Source organism: Lissotriton vulgaris, chromosome 4_1 (genome assembly GCF_964263255.1).
Source record: "Lissotriton vulgaris chromosome 4_1, aLisVul1.2, whole genome shotgun sequence".
NCBI lineage: Eukaryota > Metazoa > Chordata > Amphibia > Caudata > Salamandridae > Lissotriton > Lissotriton vulgaris.
In genome coordinates, this window is record NC_141691.1 from 1,984,272,773 (window position 1) to 1,984,299,401 (window position 26,629).

At 46.1% G+C, this 26,629-nt stretch overlaps 1 protein-coding gene across 1 annotated transcript in view; it reads left to right on the plus strand.

Annotated features, from left to right (window-relative positions):
* Positions 1-256: 256 nt before the first annotated feature.
* The window catches only part of LOC147724785 (lymphocyte antigen 6E-like), a 65,738-nt gene continuing 39,365 nt past the window's right edge, over positions 257-26,629 (plus strand). Inside the window, exons 1-2 of the mRNA XM_086967067.1 lie at positions 257-404; positions 6,282-6,398. Of these exons, the coding sequence (XP_086823193.1) occupies positions 353-404; positions 6,282-6,398 (169 nt within the window). The 5' untranslated portion in view covers positions 257-352. The remainder of the gene's footprint in view (positions 405-6,281; positions 6,399-26,629) is intronic.

Here is a 26,629-nt window from a genome sequence, read left to right on the forward strand (position 1 = left end):
TGTGTGTAATGGAAGCCTGCCATGCAGCTGCCTGTTCTCTTTGTGTAGGAGACTCTGCAGCTGCATAGAAGGTGCCTGATCTTTTTGTGTTCAAGCTGCTTTCCTTGAAGTTGTATAGATTGTTGCTGCTCGTGGTGTGAACAAGAGAGGAACGCAAGGAATGTATTTTTAGCAGACTAGGAACCTGCCTTGCAAGTTGGGGTCATTGTGCCTGGAGCAAAAGCGTCTTGGTGCAATCTGTTTTCTACGTAATAAGTCACGTCCATTGCATCCAAAAGCAATCCCTGCGAGGGTATATAAGGCCCAGGCCCGGGCAGGCAGCACTTCTGGAAGCTAACAGGATCCTCTCAGCATGAAGGTGCTTCTCTTCTCCCTGCTGGCTGCAGCCCTCTGCGCGGGGATAGGTATGAGGTGTGTGTGAGAAGGGGTGAGAGGTCTGGTATGAGATGGTAGTGTGGGGTGTATGTGACTGGAAGGGGGAGAGGTGTGGTGTGGGGTGTATATGAGAAGAGGGGTTAATGGTGTGGTTGGAGATGTGAGACATGATAGGAGATGTGTTAGGAGATGTGAGAGAAGGGGTAAGTGAATCACGGTGGGACACGGGGTAGGAAGACAAGGGTAAGAGAGGGGTGGTGGCATATGGAGGTAGGATAAATATGTAAACAAGAATTGATCAATTCATTAGGTTTTGCCTATGTGATTAATAAGCTGTTTTTGTTGTAAGTTGTAGCTTGCCGAGTAGTTGTACAATATAAGTTACAGAAAGTCTGTTAAAGTGTTATGACTTGTTTTTGTACAAAAAGGCAATATATTGTGGTTTTACTAGTGGTAGAGTGTGGGTAAGTAATAATAAAATTATGAAAAATGAAAGAGGGAAATAATAGGATTAATTGATGTAATATCAATATTATGTGTTTAGAGGAGTTCTGACAACTTTTGGGCCCGGTGCCACTGCACCCGCTGCACCATTCAAATCATGACCCTAGAGCCTTCAGCGTAACTGCATTTGTGACTGCCTGTTTAGTAGTAAAATATAGCAATATTTGGTGTTTAGAGAAGTTATGACAACTTTTAGCCCAGGAGTAACTGCACCTGCTGCACCATTCAAATCGTGACCCTATTGGCTGTAAGGTAACTGCACTTGACACTGCCTGTTTATTAGTAAAATCTTGCAAAATGTGGGTTTTAGAGCTGTTCCTAGAGCGTTGGGCCCTGGTGTCGCTACACCTGCAGCACCATTGAAATCATGATTTTAGTGCCTGCTAGATAACTACATTTGTGACTGCCTGTTTAGTAGTGACATTTAGCAATACTCTGCATTTACTGGGGTCCCTAGAGCGTTAAGCCCCGGTGCCACTGCACCTGCTGCACCATTCAAATTTCATTTTAACTGAAAGATAACTGCACTTGTGTCTGCCAGCATAGTATTAAAATATAGGAATATTAGGTGCTTAGATAAGTTCTGACAATGTGTGCGCCCGGTAACACTGTACCTGCTGCACCATTCAAATCATGACCCTACTGCACGATAACTGCACTTGTGACTACCTGTTTAGTTGTACAGCTGGAGTGTTTGTTCCCGGTGCCACTACACCTGCTGCACTATTGAAATCATGACTGTAGCGCTTGCTAGATAACTGCACTTGTGAGTGACTTTTAATTGTAAAAAATAGTAATATTAGCTGTTTAGAGGAGGTATGACAACTTTTGGCTCCAGTGCCACTTCACCTACTGCATTATTTATTTAAATCAAGCTCCCTTGACCTGCAAGGTAACTGCATCGTGACTACCTATGTAGTAGTAAAATATAGCAAGTGTAGGTGTTTAGTTGGGTGACTAGAGCTTTTGGTCCTGGCGTCACTGCACCTGCTGCACCATTGAAACCATGACCCTGTTGTCTGCCCGGTAACTGCACTTGAGGCTGCCTGTTTAGTTTTCATTTTAGCAATAATCTGGGTTTAGTGGGGTTCCTATAGCTTTTGGCACTGGTGCCACTGCACCTGCTGCACCATTCAAGTCAAGTCTATTTTAACCGCAATGTGACTGCCTGTTTAATAGTCAAATATAGCAATGTTATGTGTTTAAAGGAATCCAAAAGGGGTGAGAGGTAACGTAGTAGGGAATGTTTATGGGAGGCGGGTGAGAGACGTATTGGGGTATGGGGGCAATGGTGAGAGGAAGGCTAAGGACGATTAGGTGGGAGAAGGGATGAGAGATTAGTTGTATGGTACTGAGGTATTGTGAGTGGAGGGGTAGAGAAAAACATGAGGGATGTGTGGAGGTATTGCGAGAGAGGAGATGAAAGAACCAAAGCTTGGTATGGAGGTATAGTGAGAGGAGGGCTGGGGGGTAGTGAGAGGCGGGCTGAGGAGGTATGGTGAGAGGAGGTATGAGGGATGTATAGTAAATGGAGGGCTGAGGGAGGTATAATGAGAGGCGGGCTAAGGGAGATACAGTGAGTTGATGGCTAAGGCAGGTACAGTGAAAGGAGGGCTGGGGAGGTATAGTGAACCGAGGGCTGAGAGAGGGATAGTGAATGGAGGGATGGGGCGTATGGTGAGAAGAGGGCTGAGGGAGGGATAGTGAATGGAGGGATGGAGGCGTATGGTGAGAAGAGGGCTGGAGGAGGGATAGTGACTGGAGGGATGGGAGCGTATGGTGAGAAGATGGTTGGTGGGGGGATGGGGTGAATAGTGAATAGTGAGAAGAGGACTGAGGGAGGGATAGTGACTGGAGGGATGGAGGCGTATGGTGAGAAGAGGGCTGAGAGAGGGATAGTGAATGGAGGGATGGGACGTATGGTGTGAAGAGGTCTGAGGGAGGGATAGTGACTGGAGGGCTGGGGGCGTATGGTGAGAAGAGGGCTGGAGGAGGGATAGTGACTGGAGGGATGGAGGCGTATGGTGAGAAGAGGGCTGGAGGAGGGATAGTGACTGGAGGGATGGAGGCGTATTGTGAGAAGAGGGCTGGAGGAGGGATAGTGACTGGAGGGATGGGGCGTATGGTGTGAAGAGGGCTGAGAGAGCGATAGTGAATGGAGGGATGGAGGCGTATGGTGAGAAAAGGGCTGAGGGAGGGACAGTGAATGGAGGTATGGGAGCGTATGGTGAGAAGATGGTTGATGGGGGGATGGGGTGAATAGTGAATAGTGAGAAGAGGACTGAGGGAGGGATAGTGACTGGAGGAATGGAGGCGTATGGTGTGAAGAGGTCTGAGGGAGGGATAGTGAATGGAGGGATGGAGGAGTATGGTGAGAAGAGGGCTGGAGGAGGGATAGTGACTGGAGGGATGGGGCGTATGGTGAGAAGAGGGCTGAGAGAGGGATAGTGAATGGAGGGATGGGGCGTATGGTGAGAAGAGGGCTGAGGGAGGGGTAGTGAATGGAAGGATGGGTGAGTATGGTGTGAAGAGGGCTGAGGGAGCGACAGTGAATGGAGGGAAGGGGCGTATGGTGAGAAGAGGGCTGAGGGAGGGATAGTGAATGGAGGGATGGAGGCGTATGGTGAGAAGAGGGCTGAGAGAGGGATAGTGAATGGAGGGATGGAGGCGTATGGTGAGAAGAGGGCTGAGAGAGGGATAGTGAATGGAGGGATGGGGCGTATGGTGAGAAGAGGGCTGAGAGAGGGATAGTGAATGGAGGGATGGGACGTATGGTTTGAAGAGGGCTGAGGGAGGGACAGTGAATGGAGGGATGGAGGCGTATGGTGAGAAGAGGGCTGAGGGAGGGATAGTGAATGGAGGGATGGAGGCGTATGGTGAGAAGAGGGCTGAGAGAGGGATAGTGAATGGAGGGATGGGGCGTATGGTGAGAAGAGGGCTGAGAGAGGGATAGTGAATGGAGGGATGGGACGTACGGTATGAAGAGGGCTGAGGGAGGGATAGTGAATGGAGGGATGGGACGTATGGTGAGAAGAGGGCTGAGAGAGGGATAGTGAATGGAGGGATGAAGGCGTATGGTATGAAGAGGGCTGAGGGAGGGACAGTGAATGGAGGGATGGGACGTATGGTATGAAGAGGGCTGATAGTGAATGGAGGGATGGAGGCGTATGGTGAGAAGAGGTCTGAGAGAGGGATAGTGAATGGAGGGATGGAGGCGTATGGTGAGAAGAGGGCTGGAGGAGGGATAGTGACTGGAGTGATGGGGCGTATGGTGTGAAGAGGGCTGAGAGAGCGATAGTGAATGGAGGGATGGGGCGTATGGTGAGAAGAGGGCTGAGGGAGGGATACTGAATGGAGGGATGGGACGTATGGTTTGAAGAGGGCTGAGGGAGGGACAGTGAATGGAGGGATGGGACGTATGGTATGAAGAGGGCTGAGGGAGGGATAGTGAATGGAGGGATGGGACGTATGGTATGAAGAGGGCTGAGGGAGGGATAGTGAATGGAGGGATAGAGGCGTATGGTGAGAAGAGGGCTGGAGGAGGGATAGTGAATGGAGGGATGGGACGTATGGTATGAAGAGGGCTGAGGGAGTATGGTGTGAAGAGGGCTGAGGTAGGGATAGTGAATGGAGGGATGGGATGAAGAGGGCTGAGGGAGGGATAGTGAATGGAGGGATGGGCCGTATGGTGAGAAGAGGGCTGAGAGAGAGATAGTGAATGGAGGGATGGGGCGTATGGTGAGAAGAGGGCTGAGAGAGGGATAGTGAATGGAGGGATGGAGGCGTATGGTGAGAAGAGGGCTGAGAGAGGGATAGTGAATGGAGGGATGGGGCGTATGGTGAGAAGAGGGCTGAGGGAGGGATAGTGAATGGAGGGATGGGACGTATGGTATGAAGAGGGCTGAGGGAGGGATAGTGAATGGAGGGATGGGACGTATGGTGAGAAGAGGGCTGAGAGAGGGATAGTGAATGGAGGGATGAAGGCGTATGGTATGAAGAGGGCTGAGGGAAGGACAGTGAATGGAGGGATGGGACGTATGGTCTGAAGAGGGCTGATAGTGAATGGAGGGATGGAGGCGTATGGTGAGAAGAGGTCTGAGAGAGGGATAGTGAATGGAGGGATGGAGGCGTATGGTGAGAAGAGGGCTGGAGGAGGGATAGTGACTGGAGGGATGGGGCGTATGGTGTGAAGAGGGCTAAGAGAGCGATAGTGAATGGAGGGATGGGGCATATGGTGAGAAGAGGGCTGAGGGAGGGATAGTGAATGGAGGGATGGGACGTATGGTTTGAAGAGGGCTGAGGGAGGGACAGTGAATGGAGGGATGGGACGTATGGTATGAAGAGGGCTGAGGGAGGGACAGTGAATGGAGGGATGGGACATATGGTTTGAAGAGGGCTGAGGGAGGGATAGCGAATGGAGGGATGGAGGCGTATGGTGAGAAGAGGGCTGGAGGAGGGATAGTGAATGGAGGGATGGGACGTATGGTATGAAGAGGGCTGAGGGAGTATGGTGTGAAGAGGGCTGAGGGAGAGATAGTGAATGGAGGGACGAGAAAAGAGCATGAAAGGATGCGAGAAGAGCTGGAGAGGGTAGGTGTAGTGTACTGAGGGATGCTGAGAGGAGGGATGAGAAGGTGGAGAGGTGAGAGTGGTGGTAGGAGAGTTTGGCGGGAGGAGGGCTGTGATATGTTTAAAGGCCCGGCGAGTGGAAGGAACATTGAACTATTTGCTTGGTTGCTCTAGTTTAGTGCCTTAGTTTCCATCACCACATTGAGTAACATTTAATAAAAGTGCAGGTTTCTGAACATAAACTTAGCGACATTCCAGACATTATCACAAGTGAACCCAGAGAAATCAATGTGCCATGCGCATTGTATGAGGGGCGGCAGAGCCACGTTATAGTCTATTAACCCGTGTACAAGAGGGTGCACGCCCCCCCCCCCTCGGTGATTCACCTCATGGCCTGACTCCCAATGGCGCGTGCAGCCAGGGCCTCCACACTCATCGTCACTTGGGGGCGCTCTCCAGTGATATTGTTACACTGAGGGGGGCATGCTGGCAGACATACTAGAGTGTGCATGGAATTACTCAAGCCACAACACCTCTTAGGCCTCCTGCATCCTCCACATTGAGTGATTGTATATGCAACGAGTGGCCAGCCACTCCTAGCAGTCCATGCCAGATTTCAAGATGACCCCTAGATATGTGATGTTTTCAGTGTATATAGCCTGAAAATTGGGCGTGCATCTGGACCTCTTGAACCACCCATTGACGCCCTGGTATATTGTAAAAGTCTGTGAAGGTAGCTATCAAACTATTATTTTGGCAATGTTCTGGGTTGCCTGAGTAAGAAAAGTAAAGTTTTGTGTCTGTTTTCCTGAATTTTGTTTTGTTCTTTCCAGTGCATTCCTTGACGTGCTACACATGCAAAGACGCGGGTAAGAACAAGGACTGTCTGACCCCCGCCAACTGCTCCGAAACCAACACCACCTGTCAAACAAAGGTTACCTATTTTCCGGGTAAGTACCGGCTCCTACTGAGATGTTGTTATTCGGGCTCCCGCGTGAATCGCTGCATGTCAGGTGCACCGCCGCCAGGTCCTGCAATCTGCGGGTGCCTGTAGTGGCCTTGCAGAGCAAATAAGTGTAGCATAAACACTTAATGTTCAGAAGAAGAATTCTTTATTTAAAATAAGTTGAGCAGGTAACGAAGGAAACATGCCGCTCAAGTGGAGCTCAACTGAAGATTGAAATCATAACATTCTTTTACAGTATACAGACTTACAATCATTACATATACTAGATTCTACACTTACATAGACAATATTCTTACACCACATTCCTTAAAGGAATGTGCCATTACTACACATCCCCTTCCTTAATATATTTTAATTGAAATAAGTACAAAGAAAAAAAAACAAAGAAAACAAAAACAATTAGAACCTTAGAAACTGACAAAATCCTCAAATTTCTTTGGAGTGACAACTCGTCTTCCACCCCTAGTGGATTTGTTTAGAATACCACCTTCTTGAACAACCATACTTTCCTTCAATGTAGACTCTTCCACTGGTAGTTGATCATGGGAGTCAATACAATGAAATTCACTCCTACTATGGTTGTCACCACCCTTATCACTAGAGGAAGAATCCATAGACCCATCACACAGTGAAGAGTGAGAATCTACTGGAACGTCCAAAGAAACCAGATCTTGCCTTTGGAACCCTAATGAAACTCCAGACTCATCCCCTTTCTCCAAATTTGGTAACACTTCTAACCACCAATAGTTTTTTTCCACTCCAGTAGTATTTTTCTTTGCAGCATAAGTACTCCCAGCTAATGCAATCCCACTCATGTGATGTATGGTACCATCATCCAATTCAACAGTATTCCTCATAACTCTGGTAATCACTCTGGGATCAGAAAACGTAGACTGTATCTTTCCAGACTTCCTACCTGACTTGACCCTAACACATTGTTCTACTTTGACATTCACCTCTTTGGTACCATGCTTAGCGTCGAAATATAGTTTATTCTTACACTGAGACTTAATGATGGCCTGTTTCACTTGATCAGAATCCCATTAGTACTTTTTACTCGTCCCAATCCATCCTGGATTTCACCTACAGTGAGGAAATCTTCCCCTCATCAAACAAAACGGACTTTCTCCAACCGTATCATGAACCGTTATTCTATATTGATATGCTGTAAATCTTTCTTCAATGCCAGTATTGACCATACATTTTTTCATTAAATCAGACCTAAACTGAACTCCATTATCTGTCAAAATGGAGGCTGGAAAGCCTTCCCTCAAAAAAACACTTATCCAAAAAATTAATCACAACCTGTGTATCCACAACCATGACCACTTCTACCTCAATCCAACAAGAACCAAAATGTACTTAGAAATACCATCTTGCCAAACTACTGGACCCATTATATCCAAAGCAATGTGTTCCCATGGTAAGCTTGGACAACCCAATGACGACATTGGTGGATTAAGTGTTTTTTGTGATTTATCCGAACTCTCCCAATGGATACAACCACGAACATGTCTTTCAATATCTAGGTCAACCCTAGGCCACCAATATAAAACTTTAATATTTCTCTTGGTGCGAGAAACACCTGGATGTCCTTCATGGCCTAGGCCACAATATTATCTCTCATGCCAAGTGGAGGTATAATTTTCCCAGCTCTACACACAAACTCACCATCAACACTTAACTCATCCCGAACCTCCCAAAAAGGCCTCGATTTGGAATCCAGTTTACTATCCTTGTTCCAACCATGAATGATTCTGTCTCTCACAAGCTGCAAAACATCATCCTTTTTGTTCTCTTCTTCCCAAACATTCTTAGACAAACCTGGGGTGTCCGTAAACACTACAGCAACACAAACATCATTCCAAGGATCAGGTTCAATCTCCTTAAGGGGCAACGAAAGCCTACTGAGGAAATCTGCAATAACGTTCTTAGCCCCAGGAACATATTGCACCTCGTAAACAAAATCTTGAATTCTCATAGACATTCTTGCAATTCTTGCTGAAGCTCTGGACAGACCCTCTGTTGTGAGCAATTTTGTCAATGGTTTATGGTCAGACCTTAATAGAAATTTCTTTTCTCATCTGAATTTTCTAAAGTGTTCCATGGCCCATACACACGCTAAGGTTTCGCGCTCTATGACTGAATACTTCTTTTCAGCTGGAGAGAGAGAGCGGGATGCAAACGCAATAACCACCTCATTACCTTTTTCCGTGATCTGAGACAACACACTTCGCAGACCTGTACCACTGGCGTCAGTTGTAACAATAGTGTCCGCCAGTGGATCAAATCCTTGCAGAGCAGGAGCGTGGTGAATGGCTTTCTTAATACATTCAAACAAGTTCTGACACACATCACTCCACACAAAAGGAGCTGTGTTCTTCATTAATAAACGCATCTCATATGTTTTTTGCAAAAAATTATTGACACATTTCGAATAAAATTCTGCCAAGCCCAAGAAGGAACACAATTCATCCTTTGACTTAGGAGAAGGAGCATTGAGTATAGCTTCCACCAAAGAACTCTTGGTTTTAATGCCACTGCCTCCAGTTTCATGGCCTAAGTACGTAACAGACCTTTCAGAAACTTTACATTTAGTACTTTCAGCTACCAAACCGTTGTTCTTGAGAATGGACAAAACTTCTCTTAATTAGGCATCGTGTTGGGCCTTGTTCTTCCCCATTATCAAGATATCATCTTGAAAAAACACGACCTCCCTAATGTGGCCAAATAGGTTAGACATGAGCCTCTGAAACATGGCAGCGGCCGATGCCAACCCAAAAGGCATATGTCTTAACCTGTAATACCCAAAAGGTGTACAAAACGATGTTAGTTGTCTGCTGTTTTTGTCCAGTAATACTTGATGATATGCAGCCGAAAGGTCCAGAGTAGAGAACCATTTAGCATTACGCATCAAGGCAAGCATTTCATCAATTCTGGGAAGGGGAAACTGGTCAACCAGAATGTTGTTGTTAAGGTACCTAAGGTCCTATTGGACTTGGCCCTCTTGGCATGGTCATCCCTGAACTTTTTGCCTTCCTCCAATATTCTCTCTGACCTGTTTTTGTTGGTTTAATGACTCTGGGCACTTTACCACTGCTGACCAGTGCTAAAGTGCATATGCTCTCCCAATGTAAAGTATAACTGTGATTGATTTCCATGATTGGTTCATCGGCTTTACTGTCAGTCCCCAGTAAAGTGCACCAGGAGTGCCAGGGCTTGTAAATGCCAATACTGCTAGTGGACCTGCAGCGCTGGTTGCGCTGCCATTGGATTTACAGGCCACGACCAATGGAGAAACCCATTCGGCTGCTTCTACTGGTTCAATTACCTTGTTAGCAAGCATTTTATTCAATTCTCCCTTGACTTCATACCTGATAATGAAAGGAATATTCCTTGCCTTATGAATTTTAGGACACACACCCTCCTTCAAGCGAATCTAATGGGTAAAACCTTTTAATTTCCAAATGCGATTCTCAAATACCTCTGGAAATTTCTGTAACACCCACTTCTTAGTGTCTACACTTTCACAAGCGGTCAATACTTGCTCTTTGCTATTCGGATTTAGGATGATGTTTAACGACTTCTGGTCCTTCCATCCTAAAACCGATGGCTCCTCCTTAGCTATGTACAGTTTCCCTATACATTGTCTTTCCTTAAAGCGGAAAACTAAGGTTCTAAATCCTAACATGTCTACGCTCTCACCAGTGTAACTTTCAGCAGCGACATCATTGGGTTCTAACCATTCTCCTATGCTGTTGACAAATTGATTTTTCCACACGTCTTGTGCGACAATAGTAAAAGGAGATCCAGAATCAGCCGCCAATTGGACTATGATTCCCCCCAACGAAACGTTACATAAAGGTTTACAGGAGGAGTTACCAGTAATATTTAGTACAACTTTCTTCTTTTGTACCAAGTTCACTTGAGTATCCGTGTCACTTGAGGACGATGAGGACATATCTTGGACAAAATCAACCTTCCCCTTTGAACTTTTCTTACCCTTGCGATTGCACACCCTAGAGAATTGACCTACCAAACCACATTCCATGCATTTTGCAGACTTAGCAGGGCACTTCTCATACGTTTCAAAATGTGAATAACTGCCACACCTGTAACAAATTACACTGCTGAACTTTTTCTGTACATCATTACCCTCCACTTTTTTCCTTTCAGGAAAACTCGTTTTCTTTTTATCATATTTAGTGTTCTTCTGGTTTTGATAACCAACTTTCTTTTCAACAACTTTCCCTACAATTTCTTCTGTACCTTTTTTTCCTTGGGAAAGAGTGACTTTGGCACACCTCTCAGAAAGTTCAGCTTTCTTCACCATGGCAATAATGTCCTTAAGACACTAATCACCCTCCGCTCATAATTTATCCTGTAAACTCTTATTTCTAGCATACATGACTACTTGGTCCCGAATTAGTTCTTCCTGCAACTGTGCAAACGTACACTTACTGGACAACTTCTTCAATGCTGAAACATACTCTTCTACGGATTCATGTTTCTCTTGTTTTCTGTGAAAGAAAGAATGCCTAGTAACCCCTATACATACTGAAGGAGAAAAATGGTCGTAAAGGTTTATCAAAGCTACCTTAAAAACATCTAAATCCCCATTCTTAACTTTCTTTCAGGAATAAATGTACCATTAACATCTTCCAAATTCGCTATATAATTCAAAAAATATTCTATCCAGTCTAACCATGAAACTACCGGTTCACCAGGAACCGACAAAAATTCCTTTGGTGAGTTTATTTGAAGCTTAGGTACACTATTATCCCTCGAAGTATTCGATCTTGAAGAATTTGCTTCAGTCGACATGTTTCCGTACTATATGCATAAGTCTCAGACTGTCTAGCAGTAAAATGAGCATATAGTCACACTAAAATCCCAAATGTGACACAAATAGTCAAGAAAATTATGGTGTGAGAAAACTTTTCCACTTCGAAAATTGAAAGAACCTCAAGCAATTGATGCTGCATGTATTATCTTCGAGAAATGATAAAAATATCTTTTAAATAAATACCATGTATGCACTGTGAAGTCTTTGTAGGAGAAAGAAAAACAAAAAGAAGGAACAGCTGCTTTTGTGAACGCCAAAGCACAAACGCGAACAGACTGCACTGTTGTCATGGAAACCCGACACTCGGACCCCCAAAATGGTCGCTGTGCGTGACCCTTGAGCGCGATGTCGTTTTGTTCTCCGTGACCTCTGTGCGCGATGACACGCAAGAATTCAAAATTTGCAAACATTCGTGACAAGAATTTTCAATTCTATTAAGGACTAGGAGGCGAGGATTATGCTTTCTCATTTCTTTAATGAAATGCTCAGCAGCCAATCAAAAACAAAACTACAAATCCCATGAACACTTGGGATGACCCCTTAGAGGAAACACTATATAAGGTCCAAATACTAGTCCTTCTTCCTCTTTCTTTGGGTAAGCAGATCCACATCAAAAAACAATCCCATGTAGAGTAACAGCAAAAGTTCCAAGCAAGCCGCCGAAATCCAAAGGATCTTGTAACAGAAGATTGAGGTATCCTGGATCCGGGCGCAAGGAGACAGGGGAGACTCTCGAGGCACAGCAACCACATCATTTCTGGTCTGAACCTGTAAAAGATACAGAGCCGTAATATCCCAATAATGGAGAAATTAAAGCAATACAGAGGGGGAAAAAACAAGGAAAAATATATATAACTGCAACAGTATGCAAATGATTATACAGTACATAAAATGCAACATAGTGATAATCAGGGTGGGATAATCCTCGCCTCCTAGTCCTTAATAGAATTGAAAATTCTTGTCACGAATGTTTGCAAATTTTGAATTCTATGTCAGGACAGGAGGCTCCGATTATGCTTGTTTAAAGCTCGTCCACCACAACAGATGCAACAGTAACAATTGGTTTATAGTAAAATTGCTTGAAAACAGAGTCTGAAGACCAGTCTGCAGCTTTCATGATGTCAAACAAAGTAGCACCCATGGAGTAAGCTTTTGAGGCCATTGCCCCTCTAGCAGAATGTGCACCAAACACAGAAACATCAATGCCCGCCTCAGACATGAGCCCGCGCACCCAACGAGCTAAAGTAGCCGGTGCAACAGGGCGGAAAGGCTTCTGTAAGGCGATCAACAACTGACCCTGCATGTCAGCGCGTAAAGAAGCGGTACTCACCTCGTAATCCTTCAAACACTGGACAACACAAAGATTAGGATGATCCGGAAAAGAAGGATACGTTATGGAGGAGGTGTTGGTTTTAGTCCTCCTAGAGAGAGTGAAAGTAACACCCTCAGGGGTGAAACAGCGACCCGCAAGATCTAAAGCACGAATATCCGAAACACGTTTGCAAGAAACTAGACACAGTAACATGGTCAGTTTTGCAGACAACTGTTTGCGAGATAACAAAAGATTAGTAGGCCAAGCCTCTAAAAATTTTAGAACAATCGAAACATTCCACAAAGACACATATTTCGGTGTGGGAGGTTTCGCGAGGCGAATACCTTTCAGGAGTTTGGAAAGTAAATGGTGTTCACCAACAGGCTTACCATCAACGTGGATATGGCCCGCCGAAATGGCAGAACGAAAACTATTAACGGTCCGATAAGCCAAACCAGAAGTGGCCAAAGAGGTCAAAAAATTAATGACTAGACTGATATCCGCTGAAACGGGATCAACCTCCCGTTGAACACACCAATCACTCCAGCGTTTCCAGGCTCCTCGATACCGCTTGTGGGTATTGGGAGACCAGGCGTTATTAATGAAGGTGGCAGCTTCGCTAGAAATGCCTGGGACCGACCAACGATCCCCGAGATTCGCCATGCCAGCAACTGGAGAGTGCCGGCGAGAATGAGGGGATGAGGATCTCCGAGGGGATCCAGCAACAGATTCCGCTTCAGGGGAAGAAGGAGGGGAGGTGCACAGCACATTTCCAAGAGAACCGGGAACCACGCTTGAGCTTTCCACAAGGGAGCAATCAGAATCAGCTCTGCTCGAAATCGTTTGGTGTAAGCAAGGACTCTGGGAAGCATCATGAACGGGGGAAATGCATAACAAAGAGTCGACGGCCACTGTTGGAGAAAAGCATCCGTGGGCAGAGCTAATGGGTCCGGTCTCCAGCTGTAAAACCGGGGAAGCTGTGTATTGAGGCGAGAGGCGAAAAGGTCTAGGTGACACTGGCCCCAAAGCCGAAGAATGGCGCGGAAGACTCGAGGGTGAAGTCTCCAGTCGCTGAAATCCCGAAGATGTCAGGAGTGCCAATCCGCAACCTGATTGTCGCGGCCCGGGAGGTACTCTGCAATAACCGTGATCTTCCGGTGGAGGCAAAAATGCCAAAAATCCTTGGCAATCTCCGCTAATATCTTGGACCGTGTCCCACCCAGTTTGTTGATATAGAGGACTGCCGACACATTGTCCATCCTGAGAAGAATGCAACAATTCGCCTGTAGGGGGGAGAAACACCGAATCGCAAAGGAACCCGCTAGGAGTTCCAGACAATTGATATGGAGAGACAACTCCTGGGGAGACCAACGACCCCCTGTCGAAACTGACCCGCAACGGGCTCCCCAACCCCATCGACTGACATCCGATTCGATCACCAGCTCCGGAGACGACCCGAACAGGGCTCGACCGTTCCAGGCCTCCATGTGGTCTAGCCACCACTGCATCTCCATCCGCACCTCCTCTGAGAGAGGAATTTGATCCGAGTATCGGAGGCCTTTCCGGAGATGCTGAATCTTCAGGCGTTGCATCGCCCGGTAATGTAGAGGACCCGGAAAAATTGCCTGAATGGAGGACGCTAGAAGACCTACCACACGTGCCAACGACCTCAATGACACAGTCTGTTTGGAAATAACAGACGTCAACTCTCTCCTGATGTAGCGGAGTTTCTGATTGGGCAAGAGAAGCTGACAAGTCAATGAATCTATCTGAAACCCCAGAAAATCGATAGACTGAGTGGGAACCAAAACCGATTTCGGAACATTGAGTAGAAAACCCAGAGACTGCAAGAGTGTGATGGACCACTCCAGATGTTGCAGAAGCTTGAGAGGGCAATCCGCCATAAAAAGAATGTCGTCCAGGTAAATAATCAATCGGACCCCCCTGGAACGAAGATGCTCTACAACTGGCCTCAGCAATTTCGTGAAGCACCATGGTGCTGACGAAAGGCCGAATGGGAGAACCCGATACTCGTACCACTGATTCAGCCATTGAAACTGTAGGAATCTGCGATGGGGCCTGTAGATCGGGATAGACAAATATGCATCTTTCAGGTCCAGACGGACCATCCAATCCCCTTCCCGTAGGAGATCCCGCAGAAGATGGATGCCCTCCATCTTGAAGTGCCTGTAGATCACCCAGCTGTTGAAGTCCTTCAGGTTGAGAACTAGGCGAGACCCGCCTCCTTTTTTCTCGACCAGAAAGACTGAACTGACAAAGCCCTGTGGATGGCGTTGGGTAGGAACAATCGCCCCCTTGCTGAGGAGCACCTCTATCTCCTCCGACAGACAAGTCTGAGAGTGACTGGAATAAAGCATAGGGGTCGGCAGACGGGTTTGATGTATTGGATGATAGAACTCTATCTTGAACCCTTGAACGGTTTCTAACACCCAAGCATCGTTGGAGATCATGCGCCAATTGTTCAGAAAATATTGCACTCTGCCCCCCAACATCACATCGCATGCTTGAATTAGGCTCACCTGTAGCTCCGGAATCTTGATATTGGCCTTGGTGGCCACCAGAACGTCCCTTGCCGTATTGTCCTTTTCCTTTACGGGAAGGATAGAAGTTGGCGCGGGTGGAGTAGCCAGAGTCGTATTGACCACCACGTTGCTGCGAGGCACCCCTCTGGGACTGTTGTTGAGATCCACGGCCGAACGATCGTCCCCGTTGTCGTCCGGCCTTGGTGAAAACCGGGCGCAAGGACGCCTGTGCTTTATCGATTCCGCTGAAGGCGGACACAAACGTAGTCAGCTCCTTTAAGAAGGGCTGCCCAAACAGAAGGCCCTGCGCTTCTGGACCGGCCTCAGAGGTTGCTAATTCTGCCAATTTCGGATCCAGTTTAAGGAGAATGGATCGACGTCGTTCTGCTGAAATGGCACAATTAACATTTCCAAACATGCAGACGGCTCTCTGAGCCCACTCGATGAGCTCATCAGGATTAACCGTCGCCGAAGCTTCCTTGGCCTTGAAACCCAGGTCTAGGATTTTGGAAAGGGGACCCAACATGTCCATCAATTTATCCTGGCAAGACCGCCAGGAACGGTCCAGGCCCTTCTTCGGATCCTTAGAGTACTTTTTAAGGTAGGTAACCATCATAGGGTCCACCTCCGGAGTCTCAGCAATATGGTCTGCAAGGTCCGGTCTCGGGCACTCAGAGCGAAGCCGAGCCCGGACAGGCGCTTCAAAGGGTTGGCGAACATGCGCCTCAAGATAAGCCGCCACCGCCGGAGCGGGCAACCACGACGTTGAATTTGGATGGACAATGTCCTCTGGTTCGAAATTGAGAAGGGGGGATGCTCAGGAGCGTCAACAAAATGCTCCTTGCGGAGACGCTTCTTAGGAGGGGAATCATGACCTGAAGAGGCTTGACCATGGTCGGACTCCTCCGTATAAAGAGACGCAGAAGATTTGGGCTTGTCTGAAGATAAAACCTTCGCCAGTCTCTGGAAATCTGATTTGTGAGGGTTACGAGGAGACTTTGCGGACTTTTGGGAAGGAGGCAACCAGCCCTGTTGAATCGCATATTCATTTAGATGACGTTTAAGGGGATTAATAGCCCTTACAAGTGCCTTGTTAACAGAAAGTTGAACACCTTTATCCAACTCCTCCACCAAGTCATACTCAAGAGAAGTATCCTCCTCCTCATCATAATAACAGTCTTCATCTGCGTCATAGAAATCAGCCATTGCACCAGAGTGCAGAAAGTCAATGCCCACAAGACTGTAACAAATATGGAGTATCAGAGATACCAGTAAAGGGGGAGTGACAACCCCAAAGCAGGCTTAAATGAGGCTGGAAACAACTAAACACTAAGCAAACAGAATAGAACGTGGAGGGAGACAAGCCTGCCAAATATAATTCACTCTAGGCAGAGCCTATGCACAGTAAAATCACAACCAGAACACTTTCCTGTGCTCCGGCGTCAAAACGGGGTCGAAAGTGCAGGGCTGTGGGCAAGAGCGCTGGGAAGCGTTCAGTCAGCGAACCGGCGTGAGGAAAAAGCCTGCAACCGGAAATAAACGCAGCGCGCATGCGCGACGCTGCTGCCACTGTCACAACCGGCTCGAGAGCGCTCGCGCTCCCCCAAGGAGCCGACGACCCCTGCTCCCGCTCCACCAAGCTACCGGGCACAAGCGGCCAGGCGCAGGGAGGCGAACACACGCTCCCAAGAAGACACGCCGCGAACAAGTGCTACAATAAATACCGGCACAAAAGTAGGAGCCGAAAGCACAACACACGCGAGCACAGCGCAACAGATGAAGCAATGCAGCGGAGCACAAAGTAAGCGCATGCAACAATGTAACAAACTTCTAAATGTAGCAGAAGCAGAAGTAAATGGAAAGAGACTTAACTGGCTGCGGAGCAGCAAAGAAAGAGGAAGAAGGACTAGTATTTGGACCTTATATAGTGTTTCCTCTAAGGGGTCATCCCAAGTGTTCATGGGATTTGAAGTTTTGTTTTTGATTGGCTGCTGAGCATTTCATTAAAGAAATGAGAAAGCATAATCGGAGCCTCCTGTCCTGACATAGAATTGATGACTGCGCCAGCGTCAGATGCGAACTGCTCAAGATGAAGACGTTCCAATGCGGGATTCAAAGGTAAGCATCAAACGCTCGCTCAAGCGATCGCTCACCAACCGCACCGCACTTTTTCAACGTACTTCACCCTTGTACGTGCAGACTTGGTATTAAGTCAATCATTTCGCAGCAATCTTCAGTGCTCTGATACATTCAGCAGTTAGTATGTTTTTCCGAGCAGAAATTGCATCCTATTTGAAGCGTACTTTGATCTTGCACCAGCACGTAGTACACAACCTCACGGTGGGGCAATGCGAATCACAGCTTACAACACTTCAAACTAGGTACTCACGGAACCGGTGCTGAGAAGTGGAAATGAAAATCCTTTGAAAAGCAACTCCCGTAGACTTCGTTGTCTTCGCTGTGGAGTTTATTCCGACTTCATGAAAATTGTTGTGGGCATCCTCGTTGCCAAAAATTGTAGTGGCCTTGCAGAGCAAATAAGTGTAGCATAAACACTTAATGTTCAGAAGAAGAATTCTTTATTTAAAATAGGTTGAGCAGGTAACTAAGGAAACATGCAGCTCAAGTGGAGCTCAACTGACGAATGAAATCTTAACATTCTTTTACAGTATACAGACTTACAATTATTACATATGCAAGATTCTACACTTACATAGACAATATTCTTACACCACATTCGTTAAAGGAATATGCCATTACTACAGTGCCAATTTAAACGTTTACGTAACAGCGCCTATCCAGTTTCCAAGCGCTCCTATTTGCAAATACATTGGGATTGATGCTCCTGAACGTGGCGCCCAGGATCACAACGTTTGGTCAAAGTAGAAAGATGCGATTACAATACGTGTATCTGTTAATGTTTTATGCCATGTCACTGCCCTGTAACTTTCTACTTCCAAACGTTAAAGTTCAATGTCTCTTTATTGCATTTTAAAGGAGGAAGGAAAAACTACAAGCGGGATTATCGGCTTTCCTGCCCCCATTCCAACCCGTACCAGGGTGTGGGATTCAGCCAGTTCTCAAGAGTCTGGTCTGAAAAAATTAATGCGTGGGCCAGTTTTATGGCAAGTTGGTCCGGCGTTTACTGTTGATTTCCCTGATGCTGCCACAAAGGGTGCCCGCCACAAACACAAATATGCAGTCTAATACTCTACCTCACAAAATAGCAGTACAACATGTCATTAAAAGTTCAAAACTGTTCTGATTTCCTCATGTGGGCCATTGTTTTTCACTATCTGGTTTGCTAACGGGGGCTGTTTTTACTTTGGAGCCCGGACCTATTTTGTTGCCTGAGTCCCACACTACCCCTGTCTTATCTGCTCTCCTATATCAACTACCCCTAGTAATCCGAATCCTGAGTCTTGGTTCCCACCCTCTCCACCAGGCGCGCCGCCCCAAAAACAGGGAAAGCACTACTCTAAGAGATCTCACACCAGTTTAGAAAGACAGCTTCATTTAATAATAATAATAATAATAATAGTAAATAATCTTTGTTCAGGAGTAATTTCAACCATAAAAGATACTATCAAACAGTAGAAAATCATAAAAGATACTATCAAACAATAGAAAATCATAAAAGATACTCTCAAACAATAGAAAATCATCATTACATATCCAGTTAAAAATTAAGATAAAACACAGCTCATGGTCTCAAGTGAATAAAAATAAGTAGGAAAAGACAGCTCAAAGGCACAAAAAGCCATTAAACAGTCAATCGGGTCTAGATAGTCTTGAGTTGATCTATAGGCAGCCTGCAAGATCAGTGCCCACACCCTTGAGGCGGAAGCCGGGGGTCGTTAGGCAGGCGTACTATTGCTGGACCATTGCTATTAATCGCTGCTAAATCATTTTTAAAATCGCCAACTGAAATTTTAAAATCGTCATTATATGCTGTGTGTTTTGTTTTATGATTTAATATAACATTGCACTTAACCTAAAGCCCCCTACCTCTGCCTGGACCGATACTTCTCCCTCGCACAGCAGACTACTTGCTGGGGCGAGAGAAGGCGGACGCCATCTTGGGGGAAGGCAGGGACAGCGCTCCAGTTGCTGGCTGATCCCCGCCCTCCCAGCTGGTTTAAAACCCATCCAGATTATCGCGCGGCACAGATCAGTGCCCACACCCCTGAGGCAGAAGCCGGGGGTCGTTAGGCAGGCGTACTATTGCTGGACCATTGCTGTTAATCGCTGCTAAATCATTTTTAAAATCGCCGACTGAAATTTTAAAATTGTCATTATATGCTGTGTGTTTTGTTTTATGATTTAATATAACATTGTACTTAACCTAAAGCCCCCTACCTCTGCCTGGACCGATACTTCTCCCTCGCACAGCAGACTACTTGCTGGGGCGAGAGAAGGCGGACGCCATCTTGGGGGAAGGCAGGGACAGCGCTCCAGTTGCTGGCTGATCCCCACCCTCCTCGATTCCCTCCATAAATGAATAACACCTTCCGACGGCGCAAAGGGTGGGCGCAGCGGGCGCGCCTAAGGCAAGCCCGTCTGCGCCCATCCGCGCTAAGACCGCGCCGAGCGCCATGCCCCCTGGTCTTTCTAGACCCTACCATGGAGGTAAGGCCATTACCTAGTCCAGCAATCATTTGAGGGATATAAGGAACAATTACCTTAAAGCATCAGGGGTTTTTTTAAGCTCATGCTGTCTCCATTTTAAAGCAGACTGTTTAATAAACTTACAATCCGCTCAATGCCCAAACTGTAAGTATAAACTGACACTTGCCTCAAGTATATACCACAGCCAAACCTATACAATGTACGTTAATTAACGCGTGGTCACTTATAAAACATAAAGAGGACATCCACGAACTCATTCTAAGCCGAGACCTAGATCTCCTTTTTATAACGGAAACATGGACAGACTTAGCATCCGGCCCTGATCTCCGAACAGGGGTCCCGGACGGATATTATGTGATCAGAAAGGACAGACCGCTGGGAAAAAGAGGTGGCGGTATTGCCATTGTATATAGAAATAACTTAGACACAAGGATAGACCAACTAACCTTGATTCAGTGGAAGCTCTCACTTTCTGCATCAGACTCTCCCCCATGCAATCTTTTAACGGCATTCTTATTTACCGCCCCCCCTCCCGACGAACCCGCTTTCTAGCATCCCTTAATACCCTGTTAGAACCCATAGCAGCCTATCCTGATTTTACAGTATTAGGTGATTTTAACTTCCACCTAGAAAATCCCACTGACAGAGACACCTCAACTCTAGTATCCGACCTTTCCGCAGCAGGCCTCAAACTACTGAATACCGCTCCCACCCATCAGGCTGGGCATACACTCGATGGCATTTTTTCCAACAATCCGTATATCACCCCTCCTTTAGTAAAGCCATTGACATGGACCGACCACTCCGCATTAATCTTCATTATTAACATAAGGGATGTCAAAAACATACACCCCAAAAACCCTGTCATACAATTCCGAGACTGGAAGAAGCTGGATGTCCAAACCTTACACTCCACCTTACTTGCCACTCAACCAGAGGACACTTCAGACCCCCACACGGCCTCAGAGAAGTATAAGGCTTGGCTAAACGATGCCTTTAATACACTGGCTCCTTTAAAAACTATACGATCAAACCGTAATACACCCTCTGCTCCTTGGTTTTCTGAAACCCTCAGATTAGAGAGGCAACGCTGTCGAAATTTAGAAAGACGCTGGCGTAAACTCTATAATAATAACGATAGAGATGCCTATAAAAAAGCGCTATCCATTTACAGATCAATGTTAAATACAGAAAAACAAAGATACTACACGGAGCAAATAGAAGCAGCTAAAAATTCCACTAAATTACTTTATCAAGTGGTTTCAAATCTGTCCACCCCACCTACCTGTACCACAATTGAACCATCTCAAAATCTTTGTAATGAACTGGCAGATTTTTTCAAACTTAAGGTCAACAACATATTTTCCACCTTTTCTACAAAGCCCACTTTAGAACCCACTAGTCATAATACAAATCTTTCCCTCACATCCACATATTTGTCAGAATTTGCTCCAATCACCACTACTCAGAGAATGGAAATTATAACAACTATCAAATCAGGATCACCACTTGATCCATGTCCACCTATGATTATTAAACCTGTGACCAACTTGATAGCCCCCATGCTGACTAATATCTGCAATGCCATGTTTCGCTCAGGTTCCTATCCTTCGGTTTGGAAGAAAGCAATTATCAAACCGTTATAAAAAAAATCAAGCTTAAACCCCTCTGATTCTAAAAACTATCGACCTATTGCATGCCTTCCTTTCCCCTCAAAAATATTTGAGAAAATCATAAATCATCAGTTGGCCAATTATATTGACCAGAACAATCTTCTTGATGACACCCAATTCGGGTTCAGGAAAGGCTATGGGACTGAAACTGCCCTTATAAAGGCAGCAGATGAGGTCAGAGTAATCATGGATCAAGGAGGTGCAGCAGTCTTGATATTATTGGACTTGTCTGCTGCTTTCGACACGGTCTATCACAACATCTTGATCGACCGTGTTGGAAGGATCGGCATTCAGGACAAGGCCAAATCACTGCTAACCTCCTTTCTTTCGGGCCGTGAGCAGTCAGTCAAACTGGGTGATTTCATCTCCCCTACCTTTACCTTGCCGTGTGGTGTGCCTCAGGGATCCTCACTAAGTTCGACACTATTCAACATCTATGTGTCGGACTTGGCGAGGGTCATTAAATCCTACGGTATAGGTTTAACATCTTATGCTGACGACACCCAGTTAGTATTGGCTGTTCATAACAATGGAAGAGCGGTTGCAGCTAACTTCCAAGACGGAATGATGGCCATCAGCTCATGGATGGACCACAATTGTTTAAAATTAAACTCAAACAAGACGGAGGTCATGATATTCGGTAGCCTGACCCCGTCTTGGTCCCCATCATGGTGGCCCTCTGACTTAGGCCTTCCCCCTACACCGGTGAATAAAGTCAGGAACCTAGGTGTTCTATTTGATAATAAACTTTCATTCGTAAGCCGCGGTAGTCTCGGCATCTTTTTACACTCTGAGGATGATTAAGAAATTATTGCCGTTTCTTCCACCCAGCGCAGGCAAAACTCTGATGTCAACTTTGGTTTTATCCAAGGTTGACTATTGTAACGGTCTACTATTAAATGCTCAAGCACAAGTTCTGAACAAGCTATAACTTGTCCAGAACTCTGCTGCCAGAATTTTAACTCATACCCCAAAATTCTCATCCATCTCTCCAATCATTCGGCACCTGCACTGGCTTCCGATCAGGAGCCCTACTAAATTTAAGGCCTTATGTATCACCTATAAGGCCAGGAACGGCACAGGCCCAGAGTTTTTAAAGCAAGCCTTCTCTGTCGATACGCCCAAAAGAGCGTTGCGCTCCTCCTCTGCTAACCTGCTACCAATTCCCCGCAATAAAAAAAGTGAATTGGGGGGATAGACGATTCAGTGTCGCGGCAGCTAGGCCGTGGAACACTCTCCCCCTCCACATAAAATCTTGCCCTTCCCTCATGATTTTCCGGAGACAATTAAAAACTTGGCTCTTTAACCAGTAAGTCCTGAGTCCACGCATCTGAACTGAACAGCGCCGAGACACCTTAGGGTATTTGTTGCCCTTAACAAATTGCAAAAATAAATAAATAAAATTGTCAATGCAACAAGTGTGAGTTCATTAGGCAACACCTGTAAATACAAAAGTGCTACTCTGGCTGGTACCTTCGCAAGAGTCTGGGATCTTGCTTTAAAAGTTTTAGACCAGAGAGCCCGAGGGCCAACTTCCAAAACATAAAAATTTGTAAAGGTGACAAACAGGTCCAGTCTGTCCATAAAATCAACAAACCCATCAATTAAAAAACTGCAAGCCCAGAGCTGTACATGCCATAAGTACTGTGTTGTCGGCATATAATAACACTGGCAACAATTTCTTGCCGATTATGGGGCAATCAAACAATAATTGCAAGAGGGCTGCTTCAAGCCCATTAATATAAATAGCGAATAAGAAAGGGGCTAAAATGCAGCCTTGGCGAACTCCCCTACAGCAGTTAGAATGTTCAGTAAGCCCCCACCCCCCGAAAGAATCTTACTGCCACTGTGGTATGAGCCTAAAGATTCATTACTAAGAGATACAATGATGGATTTGATGCCCAAAGAGGTCAACAAGTCCCACAGTTTCTTCCTGTTAACCCGATCCAAATACAGACGTGAGGTCAATAAAAGCTAAGAACAGGGTTCACGGTTGAGCAATAATGAATAAAACCAGAACAAAATTACAAACATTCAATAAGTAGAACCAGAGATATTGATTTTAGAAGTTTTAAGTGAAAATATTGCCAAAAGGCACTGTGCTCCAACAAGGGTCATCTGGTCGCAATGGTCTTGGACAAAGTCAAAAGTTCAGGCTGACTGAGATGAAGCGCGGGCCAGCTACAGGGACCAGATTGCGCCAGCTGAGCGAAAGTATTTTGGTCCAGGTTGCACTGACTTTGAAGACCCTTTCATTGGTGTGGCTGCAGAGTGCAGAGGGCAAAGCACTGATGTTGATCCACTCTTCGGCAGTGATCCGCTGGTGTTTGTCGCGCAAAAGCAGTGAAGTGTCGACTCCAATGAGTAGGTTGCTGCGATGTGGAGGTTAAGGTTAAGCTCAACGTCAGTGCTGTTGTCGACAGAGATGCAAGGACTCGACTTGAAGAGCATCGCGGAGCGGTGGTTCTGAAGGTGGAGGGGAATCTCCGAGCCATGCAAAGGTGGCAATGCACCAGTTCCGGTCCATGCAATAGGGTAGAGGCACCGGTTCCGATCCAGGCTGTAGCGAAGATGCATCGGTGTTGATCTTGCAATGGCGGCAATATGCCAGTTCTGTCTCCTCAGCGGCGAAGATTGGCATTGGTTCAGTTGAGCAAGCAACTTAGGCCCACTTTCAAGGGTCCAGGACTGGTGTGCCACCACTTGGCAGGGTAGACTCACAGATGGCAGAGTCAAGGTGCCGAAGCAGAATAGTTAGAAGTCTGTTATGTCCCAGAGACTTTAGATCAGAAGACTAGCCAACTAGCCCTTGGAGTCACTATGGGATCTGGGAGTCTAGTGATGCAGGTCCAGTCCTTCTCACCTAGACCAGAAGGGCAGGAGTCAAAGGTCAGCACAGTAAGAAAGCAGTTCTTCTAGAGCAGCAGTCCAGCAGAGTGGCAGTCCAGCAGCACAGCATTCTTTCTTCTTAGCAGAGTATCCACAGGTCCAGAAGTGCACTGAAGTGGTAGCGTCTGAGGTCCAGTTCTTATACATAGACAAGCTTTTGCTGTGGGGGAGACTTCAAAGAAGGGTCTTTAAAGTGCACAGAGGTCCTCCCTTCCTGCCCTGGCCAAACTCACTACAGGAGGGTATGCAGCCCTTTGTGTGGGGACAACTGTAAGAGTAAGGTTGTGCCCAGCTCCTACCTCACATCATCCCAGGATGGACTATCCAGTCACACCTAAGCTCCCATTGTGTGTGGCTGTAGAGGGGCATCCACAAAGACCATCGGTCACTCTCCCCATGTGTGTATCAGAGACCTGCTGTATGCAGACCGGGCTAAGAGAAGGAAAATGCCAGCTTTCTAAAAGTGCCATTTTCAAAATTGTAATGATAAATTTACAGGCCCTGGGTATATCATATCTGACTCTACAAGTGCACAGGGCCACTTGAATTCTACGGCAGAGGAGGACCAAATTATGCAGCAGGGTTGACTAAAGTATGCATCAAAAAAAGGAAAATTATCCAGAATAATGCGGCACATTTTGTCAGCGTTACGCCGTTACCTCATTATTTTGACATTTTTACACCTGGTAACAGTGTACGAGAAAGGAGTTCACCTTAATTAGTTCCAATTTAACACCCAAGCACAGCAATAAGCAACGGAAAGATGACCAGTCAACCTTTGCAAAAAACCTTCTGGTGCGCAGAAACCTGAGTCATCATATTTTTGTAACTTTTGATCCGTTCGAGCTACAAAACATTTTTTCGTTGGAAAAAAATCTGCAGATTATCTGGCAGATTATGGATTTTGTGGCAAATGTAGCAGGACCATCATCAGGCATCAATTATCGCAGAATCACAATATTCTACTAGCCCTGTCTGTAGGGCATTCGGGCAGTGCCGGAAGGTCTGGTCTGCAGGGCAATGTGTTGGACGGTTTATTGGCTGCTTGTAGGCCTGTTAAATGGTTTGTTGGGCCAGTTTTCACAGTTGAATGCCCTAATAACAAAGCAAACATTGGCTGCATCAGGCTCAAGCTCATGCTGCATTCCATACCTTCCGGGCTGAACAGTGGGAACCAAAGAAGCCCCGGTAAAAATGCTCAAACCTGCCCGGCCCCCTTCATCTCCTCGCACAATCTCTCTCTTTCCATCCATTCATTCTCTCTCCTTCTTTTTTGTTTCTCTAATCGCTTTCTCTCTACCTTTCTGCTCCCTCAACTCTCTCTCTTGAATCCTTCCTGTGCCTGAGCCAATTAACCTTGGGTAATGTGGAAAGAGACAGAGGCAGCATGAGCAGCCCCTGCCCTAAAAACTGGCATCCTCAGAGGAAATGCCCTGTGGAATAAAAGGCCTGTCCGGTCCTGCATACTGTAGAAAACACACACACAGCATATCTTTACTAGGTCAAGGCGAAATGTTAAATATGCCAGAGTCATTTTGGTAATTTTGCGTTACTCTTGTGACACACAATTCACAAAAATTACGCAATAAGACTTATTTGTGTAATTTAGAGTGAGTTGGGGCAAAATGCCTTCTATAAAAGCACTGCAACAGAGTGTGAGTGGCTGTTCTTCTCATGGTCTTTTACATTTAGCTCTATTTTCTTAGCTAAAAATGCTTCCTTGGGTTCATTTTAGTGCGTTGCGTTTTGCTCAACTAATTCCATATAATTTTGCATAATCGAACTACAGTACATTATGCAAATTATGAACATGACTTTGTACCGCTTCCTCTACTCTTCTCTCCCTCTGGAAAAAGCTAATCCGAGGACCCACCGAGCATGAGTTATTATTGCCTCTTGCTCATATTTCCTCTAGAGAGACTCTGGCCTTGTTGCATCTGTCATGTGCAGATATGAAAGTATCCACTGCCACTGAAGTCGAGTTTTAGGTGCCATCTGCCTGCCCCTCACATGCCCTCGTATGTGTGAAGCTCAATTGTGTGTCATTGCTAGACTGTAAATGTCAGGCCCACCTCACACTCCATTCAAGCTGGTGGAGTTTCTTGCTCTGAATAGCGTTGCATAGCATCAGAATGTACATTCTGGAAATGGCATGGGCCTTAGGAGTTTCTGGAACTGAGCAAGGAACGCTTTCCAGATTTGTGACCCAGGCTTTATTTCCATTTTGTTAAAGAGATCCCTCTGCACATCAGGGCTCCCTTCTCTGTTCTTGAATTCTGCAAGAAACTGAAGACATGGCTCTTTACCTAGACTTCAGACTAT